The sequence below is a fragment of the Hemitrygon akajei genome, chromosome 7, assembly GCF_048418815.1.
Source record: "Hemitrygon akajei chromosome 7, sHemAka1.3, whole genome shotgun sequence".
NCBI classification, from domain to species: Eukaryota; Metazoa; Chordata; class Chondrichthyes; order Myliobatiformes; family Dasyatidae; genus Hemitrygon; species Hemitrygon akajei.
Window position 1 is genome coordinate 114,587,187 of NC_133130.1, and position 14,603 is coordinate 114,601,789.

General features: G+C 40.4%; 1 protein-coding gene across 1 annotated transcript in view; it reads right to left on the reverse strand.

The window, feature by feature from the left end:
• Positions 1–288: 288 nt before the first annotated feature.
• Positions 289–14,603, reverse strand: part of ect2l (epithelial cell transforming 2 like) — a 105,558-nt gene continuing 91,243 nt past the window's right edge. The window contains 3 exon segments of the mRNA XM_073051799.1: positions 289–1,078; positions 11,021–11,159; positions 13,231–13,403. Of these exon segments, the coding sequence (XP_072907900.1) occupies positions 11,029–11,159; positions 13,231–13,403 (304 nt within the window). The 3' untranslated portion in view covers positions 289–1,078; positions 11,021–11,028.

The window sequence follows — 14,603 nt, forward strand, 5'->3', positions numbered from 1 at the left end:
CTCAAGTCACTGGAAACCAATGAAATTTGCAAGCAAATGTAAACCTAGTCATCTGAAATTGTTGCTAGCAACAGTGTACAGTTCCCAATACAGATTAAAGATTAAATATATTCATCAGGTGTACATCAAAACATGGTGAAAAGTGCTGTTTGTGTTGAGAATGTGCTGGGTGCAGCCCACAACTCTCTAACCCTAACTGCTACATCTTTTGTAATGTGGGAGGAAAGCAGGAAACCACACAGTCATAGGGAGAGCGTACAAAAACACACATTAAAAACTTACGGGTTTCTGATTTTATGAAAGATCTCAGAATTACAAAAAATATATATATACTACAAAGAATTCCAACCACAGGTACAATCTTATGCAGAAACCAAAGGTTGATAAATTAATTTTTTGTTCTGTCATTCCCAACAATCCCCAGTGCTTTCTAATACTTTGCTGCTGGTCGATTTATTTATATACGGTAATTTTCAGATACTTTAGTTGGGATAAAGTACTATAGTTCACACAGTTGGTCTAAAATCTTCTGGGGACAGAGATCCCAGACACCTAAATGCTGTGAGGGCTGATTCTGAGTACATGAATATCCCAACAATTGATTGTTCAGCTATATCTATGACTACATTTGATGTGCTAAGTGACATTATCAGTCTGGTCTGCAAACATCCTTGAACTAATTGACTTGGCCTGTTTTGCTTGGTTGGCTAATACAGACCAATTAACATAACCCGTTGTCTTATGTTTGGCTGATGCAGACGAGGATGTCTCATTGTCACTTTGCAAGCCACATCTCTCAGTAGCCTGTGTTGTTTGCAAAGCTATCCTTTTAACTTACTTGCAATTTACATGAAGGACTTAAAACTGGTTCTTGTTTACAACAAGCCGAGCAAGGAATATTTGTGAGAAGGAATACTTTATCACCAACATTTCTGACCCTTTGGAAAAGTTATGCTGCTGCACTAGAAAGCTGAGTTAGCCTTTTGAACCCTGGAAAGTGAATATCCATCACCGTTGGAAGATGTGTGTGGACTTAGCGTGCTCATTGCAAGCCAACGGAGTCAAAAGCTTTTCTTCCCTGTGGATAAAAGATGAAGATTAAAGATTACAAACAAGAGAAAATTTGCAGATGTTGGAAGTCAAAGCAATGCACACAAAATGTTGGAGGAACTCAGCAGGCCAGGCTGCATCTATGGAAAAGAGTTAACAGCCAATGTTTCGGGCTGAGATTCTTCATCGGGTCATGAGTCCTGCTGAGTTCCTCCAGCATTTATATTTGAACATTAAAGATCAGTTTTTCATCACATGTACATCAAAACACAAGCGTGAACAGCATTGTTTGCATCGATTGGGGGGTTGTGCTAGGGGTAGCCCGCTAGTGTCATGCTCTGCTGTCAATATAGCATACCCACAACTCTAACTCACATACATCTTTGGAACATGGAAGGTAATCAGAGCAGCCAGAAGAAACCCACCTCGTCACAGGGAGAACTCCATACAGACAGCAGCAGGAATTGAACCTCGATCTTACAGCTGGCATTGTAATAGTGTAGCACTAAACATTATGTTTTTCTGCCGCCCCTAGTTTTAATACATAAATGTTATAAGTGGTAACTGATGTTCCTGAATTCTGAAACTGAAGTTTTAAAAGAACCAGTGATCTTAGCTTATGGATAAAACAGCGCAACATACTGTAAATATGAAACAAAGGACTTAATTTAATGGAACAATTTAGCAAATATACCAGTTGGATCAAACACAAGACCCATGCCAGAGAAGCAATTAAAATTGTTGCAAATAATTAACATTAGAAGACCAAAATGTATTGGGGGAAATGGTTGATGCAGGTTCAGTTGCAACATTTAATTATTTAGAGATACAGTACAGAATAGGGCCTTCCAACCCTTCTTAACCTACCACCAAACAGCAACCCCCCAAATTTAACCCTAAACTAATCACGGGACAATTTACACAATGACCAATTAACCTATTAACTGGTACAACTTTGAATTGTCGGAGGAGACCAGAACACCTGGAGAAAATTAGAGAAGTTTGGATAAGTACATGGATGAGAAGGATAGAGGAGACATAAGGAGTACGTGCAAGTCAATGGAACTAGGTTGACTTTCAACACCATTCTCCTGCCTTCTCCCCATAACCTTTTACAAATTGACTAATCGAGAACCTATCAGCCTCCACTTTAATTGCACCCAGAGACTTGGCTTCCACAGATTCACCATCTCCTGGGTAAAGAAATCCTCCCTCTTCTCTGTTCTAAATGGATGTCCCTCTATTTTGAGGCCTTCTGGTCTTAGACTCCTCTGCCAAAGGAAACATTCTCTTCACATCCACTCTAGGCCTTTCAATGAGATTACTCCTCCCCGCCGCCCCATTCTTCTAAATTCCAGTGAGTACAGTCCCCAAGCCTTTAATCGCTGCTCAAATGTCATTCAACTCTTCAAGAAGGGTAAAAGGAAATTATAGATCTGTTAGTGTGGCCTCGGTGTTTGGGAAGATGTTGAAGTTGATTATTAAGGATGTGGTTTCAGGGTACTTGGAGACACATAAAATAGGCTGCAGACAGCATGCTGTAAGGGGAAGTCTTACCTGACAAAGCTGTTGGAATTCTGTGAAGAATTAACAAGTAGGATAGACACAGGAGAATTGGTGGATGTTCTGTACTTGGATTTTCAGAAGGCTTTTGACTAAATGCCACACATGAAGCTGCTTAAGTTAAGAGCCTATGCTATTACAGGAAAGATAACAGCATGGATAAAGCATTGGCTGATTGGCAGGTGGGAAAAAGTGGGACTAAAGCAAACCTGTTCTGGTCGGCTGCCAGTCACTAGAGCTGTTTCACAGGGGTTTGTGTTGGGACTGTTTCTTTTTACATTATATGTTAATGATTTGGATGATAGAATTAATAGTTTGTGGCCAAGTTCGCAGACAATATGAAGATAGGTGAAGAGGCAGGTAGTTTTGAGGAAGCAGAGAAGCTACAGAAGGACTTAGACAGATGAGGAGAATGGGCAGAGAGGTGGCAGATGGAAGCAAATGGACATGTACTTTGGTGGAAGAAATAAATGCATACACTATTTTCTAAATGGAAAGAAAACTCAAAAACCTGAGGTGCAAAATGATTTGGGAGTCCTCATGTTAATTTGCAAGTTTAGTCAGTGGTGAAGAAGACAAATACAATGTTAACATTCATTTTGAGAACACTAGAATATAAAAGCAAGGGTGTAATGTTCAGCTTTATAACACACTAGTGAGGCCTCATTTGGAGTACTGCAAGCAGTTTTAAGCCCCTTATCTAAGAAAAGATGTGCTGACATTGGAGAGGGTTCAGAGGAAGTCCACAAGAATGATTCCAGGAATGAATAGATTAGCATATGAGGAGTGTTTGATGGCTCACTAGAATTCAGAAGAATGAAAGGGGATCTCATAGAAACTGTTCAAATGTTGAAAGACCTCAATAGAGTGGATGTGGAGAGGATGTTTCCTATGGTGGGGGAGTCTAAAACCAGAGAACACAGTCTCAGAGGAGAGGGACGTCCATTTGGAACAGAGATGAGGATGGATTCCTTTAGCCCGAGAGTGCTGAATCTGTGGAATTCATTGGTACAGGCAATTGTGAAGGCCAAATCATTGAGTATATTTAAGGCAGAAGTTGATAAGATTCTTGATTAGTCAGTGCATGAGGGGATATGGGCTGAAAGGGGAAATGGATCAGCCATGATGTAATGGCAGAACAGACGCAATGGGCAAATAGCCCAATATTGCTCCTACAGTGGTGCTAGAAAGTTTGTGAACACTGTAGAATTTTCTCTATTTCTGCATGAACATGACCTAAAATGTGATCAGCTCTTCACTGAAGTCCAAAACCTAGATAAAGCGAACCAAATTAAATAAATAACACCAAACACAAAATACTTGTTCATTTATTTATTGAGGAAAATGATACAATATTACATGTATTTCCTGGAAAAAGTATGTGAACCTCTAGGGCAGTGGTTCCCAACCTTTTCTATGCCCCACACCCCTAGGAAATGTTTGATTAATGTTTGCACCCCCTACAAAAGTAATATCACATTTGAAGATGAAGAAATCTAATTTCTAATTTTTGAACCACATATAATACAGCAGGTGAACAAATTGAATTTAAAAAAAAAAGCTTAATTCAGTGCATAAAATGCAAATATAAACTGAGCAATTAGATTCTAATTTATTCAGAAAAAATTGTAAACAGTAAAATCAATCCCAATTGTGAACATAAAATTCAATGACTTCTTTCTCCTGCTTCTCATTCATGATTTTGTCAAAACGTGGAACTTTCTTGCTGACTGTGATCCGCAGGTCTGCCTGTGGATTCAGGCGATTTCTAGATTTTGTCTTGATTGACAAGAGAGAACTGAATCCAGATTCACACAAGTATGTTGTTGCAAATGGAATGAGGATACAGAGTGCTTTTCCACCAAATCTTGGGAACATATGCAGTGCTGCACACCAAAACTCCTCCAAAGTCTTGCTTTCAAATTGCATTTCAAGAGCTCGATTTGTCCACAAATCAATAAGATCTTCCTTCAGCTCTTCATCATCTAACATTTTCTCCAAATTGTAGGGATATGGATTCATGATCCATTCTTCTGAAATCTTCAGGTCTCCAGCAGCAAAATATCCATCAAACGATTCTGACAGCATTTCCAAATGAGCCACAATTTCTTCACGCACAGTAGGAGTTGTGGATCCAGCATCATCAACCTTCTAGTGATGGAAAATTTGAGAGACTGTCTCTTTCCATCCTTCGACGCCAAAGGCGTAACTTTTCTTTGAAGGCATTCAACTTTTCACAAGCCTTCAATATGTTTATCCCTTTTCCTTGAAAAGAAACACTCAGGTCATTCATACGAGTGAAAAGGTCAGCTAAGTAAGCCAGCATTTGGGCGAATTCCTGTGATTCCATTGCCCCAACCAGATCACATTCACGCTCCTCCAGAAAAACTTTGATTTCTTCCCGCAGTTCAAAGAAGCGGGTTAAAGCTTGTCCTCGTGACAACCAACGAACAAAGTGTGGAAAAGCAAAACTGAATGCTCATTTCTCAGATCCTCACAAAATGATTTGAAGATGCGATGGTCCAAAGCACGCCCCCTGATCCAGTTGATGATCTTCACACAAGTATCAACGACTTTCTTCAATATTGGAGGTAATGTTTTTTTAATATTATTTATTTATTGAATTTTAGAAATTACAAGAATAAATGTAATAATGAAATGGTAAGAAAAGTGATATTAACCCTCCCCCCTCCCCTTAACCCTCCCCCCTTAATCCTTATCTAAAGAGAAAAAAAAAGAAAGAAAGAAAGAAAGAAAAGAGAAGAAAGATTGCCTGGATATCGGAGGGTCCCCACATGTTCCATGGAGTTCAAAATAATTTTGATATTTATTTTCACTTTCCCCAATTACTATAATTTTATCTTCAAAGGACCTATGTATCTAATCCTATCTTTCGTAAGTATGGTGACCAAATTTTCAAAAATATCTCATTCATTTCTTAAATTATACTTAATTTTTTCAAATGGAATACAACTATGTATTTCATTATTCCAACGATCCATAGTTAAATTTAAATCAGATGTAATGTTTTTGATGCCAAAGCATGCTGATGAAGAAAACAATGGGTAACTTGCAAGTCTGGAATCTCCTTTTTCATCAATTCAGAAAAGCCAGATTTATTTCCAAGCATTGCAGGTGCCCCATCAGTGCGCACAGAACCAATGACTTTGATATCTAAATCATGTTTGGCAAAGACATCTTTCACCAGCTGCATCACATCCTTTGCAGTTGTGTTTGTTTACAGATCTTTACAAAACAGGAAATCTTCCTTCACAGCACCATCATTGACATACCTCACTAATGTGATGAGTTGACTACAACTGGAGACATCAGTTGACTCATCCAACTGAATAGAGATTTTAAGAGGACTAGCTCTGACATCTGAGATGACTTGGTCCAAAATATCTTCACTCAAATCACTGATTCGGTTGTGAAGGACATTATTTGATAGGGGCACCTGTTCAAATTTTTTTCTTGCTTCTTTGCCCAGGATAATTGTTGCCATTTCCAGTGCACATGGCTCGATGAGATCTTCTGCAATTGTATGGGGCTTCTTGGATTTGGCCACTTTGTATGCCACGTAAAGAAGCAAGAAGTAGTGGTTTTTCAACAGAAACGGAACCTAATTTTGGAAGAGTTCCTTGTGAATCAAAACAAGCTCTTTTGATTTTCAATGACCCAACATCATGTCCTTCAACATCAGCTCTGCCATGCTTGTTCTTGAAGTGCTCTTGAAGCTTGGATGGCTTCAGATTTGAGTTGGGGGAAAAAAACGCTACAAAGAATGCACTGGTACGAACTCCATGGAGCATGTGGGGATCTTCCGATATCCAGGCACTCTTTCTTTTTTTTCTTTCTTTCTTTCTTTTTTCCATAGGGATGTTAGGGGGAGGGGTTAAGGGGGGAAGGGTATATATATATTTTTTCATATATTTTCTTTTATTTCTGCAATAATTTGAAAACTCAATAAAAAAAAGTTTACAAAAAAAAAGAAAGAAAAAAAAAGAATGCACTGGGTTTTTTGAAAGCCATTATTTCCTGTTGTACACGTGGAACCAAAGTGCCCATAGTCATCATTCCATTTCCTTCTTTTTGACATGATGAATGGTTAATGAAGGGAAAAATATGAGCTAATATGAGAAAAACTATCTGACTAAGTCAGGGATGACCGCTTTACTCAACCAGACATGCCTATAGCAAAGTATCGTGAGAAATACGCTTTCGAATATTATATTACGATATTATCTGCGGTTAAGCCAAGATAAATCATCAGGTGGAAATGCTACGGGGACGCAACGCGAATTATTAGGCTACTCTCTATTGAATTTACACACCTATTTCCGATGATTACTGGAGATATAAACTCCCATCACATGATTCAAAATCCTCGGTGCTAACCATGATACCTCCTCAACTAACATTATTCAAAATTATCAACGATTCAAGAAAGAAACCTTTTAAGAGAAAAAAAACCCTTTGAAATTCAAAAACTTCTTTAGTGCATTGAGACAAATACGAATGAATGACTTCAGCTGCTTTTTATCAAAATGCGGCTTTTTAAAATTTTATAATTGAATAATTTACCTACCATCTGCGGGTTTGGTTTTAACGCGAAGTCATTACTTGATAGTTGATTCAGGGTATATAAAGATTTTGGCATTATGAGATGATTTTTAACTCTGAGATGTAACCTTCTAGCTAACATTGATGAGACTCCTCAACTCTGAGGTGTAACTTCCCAGGTAACATTGATGAGAATCCTCAATGCTGACTCGGGCAGCAGGAGACTGGAGTGAGTTTACGTCTCTCTCGACTCGGGCAGCGGGAGACTGGAGTGTGCTTGGGACAAACGTTACTACCACTTCTCAAGGCACACTGGCAGCTGGCTGAGTGATGACTCATGACTCGTCACTCAAGGACACAAGCCACTCTTTGTCGCACCCCCTGAAATTCCATCTCGCACCCCCTGGGGGTGCGGGTACCCCAGGTTGGGAACCCCTGCTCTAGGGTAATGCCTTCTACAAAAGCTATTTGGAGTCAGGTGTTCCAATCAATGAGATGAGATTGGAGTTGTGGGTTGTAGAAGTGCACTAACCTATGAAAAAGACACACAAAGTCAGGCTGTGATAGCAATGTTATGATAGTCATGGGAGATTTCAATGTGCATATAGATTGGGGAAAATCAGGATGGTAATGGATCTCAAGAGAGTGAGTTTGTTGAATGCCTATCAGATGGCTTTTTAGAGCAGTTTGTCACTGAGCCTACTAGGGGATCTGCTATGCTGGAGTGGGTGTTATGTAATGAACCAGAGGTGATTAGGGAGCTTAAGGCAGAATAACCCTTTGGAGGCAGTGATCACAATATAATTGAGTTCAACTTGAAATTTGATAGGGAGAAAGTAAAGTCTGATGTAGCAGTATTTCAGTGGAGTAAAGGAAATTACAGTGGTATGAGAGAGGAGTTGGCCAAAGTAAGTAGGAAGGAGATGCTGGCAGGGAAGACAGCAGAGCAGCAATGGTGTGAGTTTCTGGGGAAAAGGAGGCAGGTGCCAGATAGATGTATTCCAAAAACAAACAAACACTCAAATGGCAAAATAGTACATCCGTAGCTGACAAGGGAAGTCAAAGCTAATGTGAAAGCAAAAGAGAGGGCCTACAACAAAGCAAAAAAATTAGTGGGCAGACAGAGGATTGGAAGCTTTCAAAAACTTATAGCGAGCAAGTAAAAGAGCCATTAGGAGAGAAAAGATAAAATATGGAAGCAAGCTAGCAAAAAATATCAAAGTGGATAGTAAAAGCTTTTTTAATTTTTGACAGAAATGCACATTGCTATCAGGTAGATAAAGGGCACTGCACACCAACACCAAAACCTCATCCTCATATTTGAAGGAGCATCATGGTTTGGGGCTACTTTGCTGCCTCGGGGCCTGAACAGCTTGCAATCGTTGAGGGAACAATGAATTCAAAATTGTATCAAGACATTTTACAGGAGAATGTCAGGGTAGCAGACCATCACCTGAAGCTTAATAGAAGTTGAATGATGCAACAAGACAATGATCCAAAAGACACGAGTAAATCAACAATAGAATGGTTTATAAAGAAGAAATGGCTGAATCCAAGTGCTGACCTTAATCCTATAGAAATGTTGCGGAAGGACCGGAAGCAAGCAGTTCATGCAAGGAAGCCCACCAACATCCCAGATCTGAAGCAGTTTTGCAAGGAAGAATGGCCTAAAATTCCTCCAAGCCAATGTGCAGGACTGATCAACAGTTACCAGAAATATTTGGTTGAAGTTTTTGCTGTTCAAGGGGGTCACATCAGTTACTGAAAGCAAAGATTCACATATTTTTTCCAACAAATGTAATATTGGATCATTTTTTTCAATAAATAAATGAACAAGTATAATATTTTGTGTTATCTTTATCTCATTTTAGGAATAATGTGAAGATCTGATTAGAGTTTAGGTCATAGTAATGCAGAACTAGAGAAAATTCTACAGGTTTTACAAACTTTCTAGCCCCATTGTATATCTTATCATCTTATCGGATGACACTTCCATTCCTCGAATCATACTCATGAACTTCTTCTGAACCCTCTCTAATGTCAGCACAGTCTTTCTTAATTAAGGGGCCTAGAACTGCTCACTATACTACAAATACCTTTTAAAGCCGCAGTATAACAACCTTGCTTTTATATTCTACTCCTCTTGGAATGAATGCTAACATTGCATTTGCCCCCCTCACTACCAACTCAATTTGCCAATTAACCTTTGGAGAATTTTGCACAAGGCTTCCCAAATCTCTAATCTCTAATGCCTCCACAGTCTCTCCAGCTACGTCTTTTATAAACTGGGGGGTAGTCCATCAGGTTGACTTATCTACCTTAAGACCTGTCAGTTTCCCAAGCACCATTTCTGCAGTAATAGCAACTGTACTCACTTCTGCCCCTTGAACTTCCGGCATTCTACTAATGTCTTCCATGATGAAGACTGATGAAAAATACTTATTCAGCTTGTCCATCATTTCCTCATTCCTCATTACTATCTCTCCAGAGTCATTTTCCAGTGGTCCAGAAACTACTTTTGCCTTTTTTAAAATATCTGAAAAAAAATTTGGTATGATTTTTGATATTATTGACCAGCTTACCTTCATATTGGATCTTCCCCTCACCTATCCTACCGTACGATGTTTTTGTTGCCTTACGTTGGTTTCTGAAAATGTCCCCATCCTCTAACTTCCCACTAATTTCTTCTCCATTATATGTCCTGTCTTTTGCTTTTATGTTGGCTTTGCGTTGTCAGCCACAGTTGCATCATCTTACCTTTAGAATTCTTCCTCTTCTTTGGGATGTATCTATCCTGCACCTTCCGAATTGCTCCCAGAAACTCAAGCCATTATGGTTCTGCTGTCATCCCTGCTAGTGTCCTCTTCTAATCAATTTTGGCCAGCTCCTCTCTCATGCCTCTGAAATTCCCTTTACTCCACTGTGGTACCAATACATTTGATTTTAGCTTCTCTCTCTCAAATTACAGGGTGAATTTTATCATATTATGATCACTGTGTACTAAGAGGTCCTTTACCTTAAGCACCCTCTTCATATTCATATTACACAACACCCAATCCAGAATTGCTGATCCCAAAATGGGCTCAACCATAGAGTGCTCTAAAAAGTCATCTTGGAGGCATTTCATAAATTCTCTCTCTTGGGATCCAGCTTCAAATTGATTTTGCCAATGTATCTGCATATTGAAATCTCCTGTGACTAATGTAATATTGTGCTATAAATTGTAGACCACATCCTGGCTACTGTTTGGAGGTCTGTAAATAACCCTCATCATGGTCTTCTTACCCTTGCCGTTTCTTAACTCTGCCCACAAGGATTCTACATTATCCAATCCTATGTCACCTCTTCCTTAAGATTTTATTTCATTTTTTTACCGGTGGAGCCACCCCTCCTCTGTCTACCTGCCTGTCCTTTCAATAGATTGTATGTTTTGGATGTTAAGTTCCCAACTACAATTGTCATTGAGCCATGACTCTGTGATACCCACAACATCATAGCTGCCAATTTCTAACTGCAAGATCATCTACTTTATTTTGTATGCTGTGTGCATACAACACCTTCAGTCCTGTATTTGTCACCCTTTTCAATTTTGTCCCCCTTTTACTCTGCAACACATCCCACTGACTGCAATTTTGCTATATCATCTGCTTCCTGATAGTCTCACTACACACTACCTCTGTTTATAAACCAACATCCCCATCCTCAGCCTTATCACTCCAGTTCCCATCCTCCTGACAAACTTGTTCAAACCCACCCCAACGGCTGTAGTGCTGTAGCGCTCTATGTTGTTAAGTGGATGTCTAGCACAGCTGAAAGCTTTAAGTGATTCATAAAAGATACCCACTTGAGAGATCAGGTCTCCTCAACAGCAGCACGAATTGCACTTTCTAATATGGACAGCCAGGTGATTTTGTCCTCCTCCCTCTCCATCGCACAAATCCAATGCCGTTTCGGCCCTTGCAGTACAAATGCATTTCGGACATCTGAGAACCAAGGAAAATAATTACTCTTAGTCCCAGCCAACAGCTTTGAAAACCTGCACAGAATTTGTTTAACTGCTGTGTGAATGTCGAAGTCGATACGGTTAAGGCCCTTTGACCCACAAGGTTGTGCTGACCTTTTAATGTACTCTAAGATTAATCTAACCCTTCTCTCCCACACTGCCTTCCATTCTTCTGTCGTCCATGTGCCTTAAGAGTTTCTTAAATGTTCCTCATGTGTCTGTCTCTCCCAGCTCCCCTGACAGTGCTTTTTAAACACCTACAACTGTTGTAAAAAGTACTACCTCTGACACCTCCTCCCACCCCCATAATTTCTTCCAAACATTTTAAAGTTATGCCCTTTCTGCCCTGGGAAAAAGTTTCTGGCTGTCCATTTTATCTATGCCTCTTATCATCTCGTACATCTTTATTAAGTCATCTATCATCCTCCTGCGCTCCAAGGATTCCATATCTTGAGCTGCAGATGTTGTCCAGTGTTGAGCATTGTGTGTGTGTGTGTTACTTTGCCTCAAGGCTGCTTATGGGAGGTTGCTTTGTGTTTGTAGTTCTGAACGTTCAACAGTTACTCCACAGTTATTCAACAATTAACACCTTATGCTAATAGTTACCAAGTAGTCTCAAAGGAGTGCTTTCATATAACACCATAAGATATAGCAGCAGAATTAGGCCATTCAGCCCATCGAGTCTGCTCTGCTGTTTGACCTTGGCTCATTTACTTTCCCTCTCAACCCCATTCTCCTGTCTACTCCCCATAACCTTTGACACTCTTACTAATCAGGAACCTGTTAATCTTTGTTTTAAATATACACAATACTTAGATTCCACAGCCTGTATGTGCCAGTGAATCTCCAGCTAAAGAAATTCCTCCTCATAACCGTTTTAAAGGGATGTCCTAGTCGGATGCTGTGCCTTCCGGTCTATTATAGAAATACACCCCTATTATAGTTATATCCGCTCCATGTCCACTCTGTCTAGACTTTTCCATATTTGGTAGGTTTCAGTGAAATCTTCCCCACCTCATTCTTCTAAGCTCCAGCGAGTACAGGCCCAGAGTCATCAAACACTCCTCAGTAATAACTCTTCTATTACTGGGACATTAAGGTGGGTCCCCATTACCATTCCTATAGCTGGGAATGATAGTGGAGAAAAGCTCCCACAACCCTTGAAACGCTCCCAATGGCGTGCGCCTCAAACAGCCTCTGACAACCAAGTCCAGCTCCTGGCCTTCGCGTGTGGCTTAGCTACTAAGCCTGGCAGAACCGTTTCTACTGACAGGAGAAGGGGCAAAGGCGGGTTACTGACACCTTAAAACCGGTCGATTCGGGTAGATGGGGCTTGTCAGCTGTGGCTGGAGGTTCCTCTTGGAGAAGGAAAGCTCTGATCTCAAACCTCCGCTGCCTTGTGGCTATACCCACTCATGGAGGATCAAATCCCAAGGGAAAAATCTGGAGCTGGAGTCCCTCAGTTCAACGCTGACCGGCAACTCCTGCGACGCTGCTGGTACCAAACTGTATCGGTCTCTGCCACTGCTTTGGGTTCATCAGATGCTGGAGCAGGGGAGCTTGCTACCTGGGCAACGGCTTGCTCTCCATATCGTACTGTTAGGCTTGCGTATCTAGACAGGTGGGATGCAATACCCATGGTCAACTGACTGACGGAGGCCCATACCAATGAGACCATTCTCATAAATTCCTCTGGACCCTCCCCGATGCCAGCATATACTTTTTTTGGATATGGGTCCCAAAGATTCATTTATTTATCATATACACATCAAAACATTCAGTGAAATTTGCATTAAAAAAAAGCAACCAAGGGGCAGTTCGTAAGTGTAGCATTCACTCCGGTGCCAATACAATATGCCCACAATGTACGACAGAACAACACAAAATCAAGAATAACCAGGAGAAATACCATCAGCTTAAAAAATTGTGGCAGTTTAGATATCCACTCAATATTCCTGTTAAAGAAAGACTCTATCTGCAAATTTAATGTCTGTCTTGTGTGTGTGTGGAGCTTAGAAACTTGGACAAGAGAACACATAACATTGCTGTACATTTGGAATCTGGAATGTCTTCAACGAAAAGCCTGGAGAGAGCCACGGATGCCAGGAACCGGAGTGATGTCTTTGGATTCCGTTTGAAGGGCAGATGGGAAACCCTTCTTGAGGCGAAAAGAAGGGCATCGTTGAAAAGGAAGAGAGTCAGGTCACTGATGTACTCGTAAATCCTGCGGAAAGAGATCAACAGTTCTTAAACATGCACAAACAATATTTAGAATTTGCTGTTAGATTATTTAATGTTACATGGGAGTGTGCCATATCTCATGTTCTAAAGTTTGCCCAAACAAGTGGGGCTTGGAATTTTCAAATATATTTAAACCATCTTAAAACCTTAGATCTTAAGGTGGTAAACTGCATCAACAAATTTGAGAATGGCACCAAGACTGGGGTATAGCAGACAACCTGGAAGACTATCAAAGCTTGCAGCAGGATCTGAAACAACTGGAAAAAATGGGCTGAGAAATGGCAGATAGAAATTAATGAGACAAGTGTGAGATGTTGCACTTTGGGAGGACAAACTAAGGTAGGACTTACATGGTGAGTGGTAGTGTACTGAGGAGTGAGGTAGTACAAGGAATACAAAGTCTGTAATTCCTTGAAAGTGGTGGCACAGGTAGATAGGGTCAAAAAGAAAGCTTTTGGCACATTGGTCTTCATAAATCGAAGTATTGAGGACATGAGTTACGAAGCTATGTTGAAATTGTATAGGACAGTGGCAAGACCTAATTTGGAGTATTGGATGCAGTTCTGGTCACTTAACTACAGGAAAGATATCAATATGATTGAAAGAGTGCAGAGAAAATTTACAAGGATGTTGCTGGGACTTGAGGGCCCAAGTTATAAGGAATGCTTGAATAGAATAGAACCCCATTCCCTGAAATGCAGGAGAATGAGGAGAGATTTGAAAGTGGTATATATAATTTGTCACTGTAAATTATTTTGTTTGAGTTAGGTTCAAGTTAAATTGGTGCTGCCGGGGGTTATAGGGCGGTGTTGCTCAAAGGGCCAGAGGGGCCCATTCCATGCGGTGTCTCTAAATGAAAAAACACACCATTATGAGGGGGATTGACATGACAAATGCAAGCAGACTCTTTCCACTTTGGTTTGATGAGATCAGAACTAGAGGTCAAGGATGAAAAGTGAAACGTTTAAAGGGAACCTGAGGGGGAGCTCCTTCACTCAGAGGGTGGTGAAAGTGTGGAACAAGCTGCCAGTGGGAGTGGTGGATGCAGGTTCAATTTCAACATTTAAGAGGCTTTGGAATAGGTACTTGGATGGGAGGGCTATGGAGGACTGTGGTCAATGGCACGAGACAGAATAATAGTTCAGCATGGACTAGATGGGCCAAAGGGCCTCTTGCTGAGCTG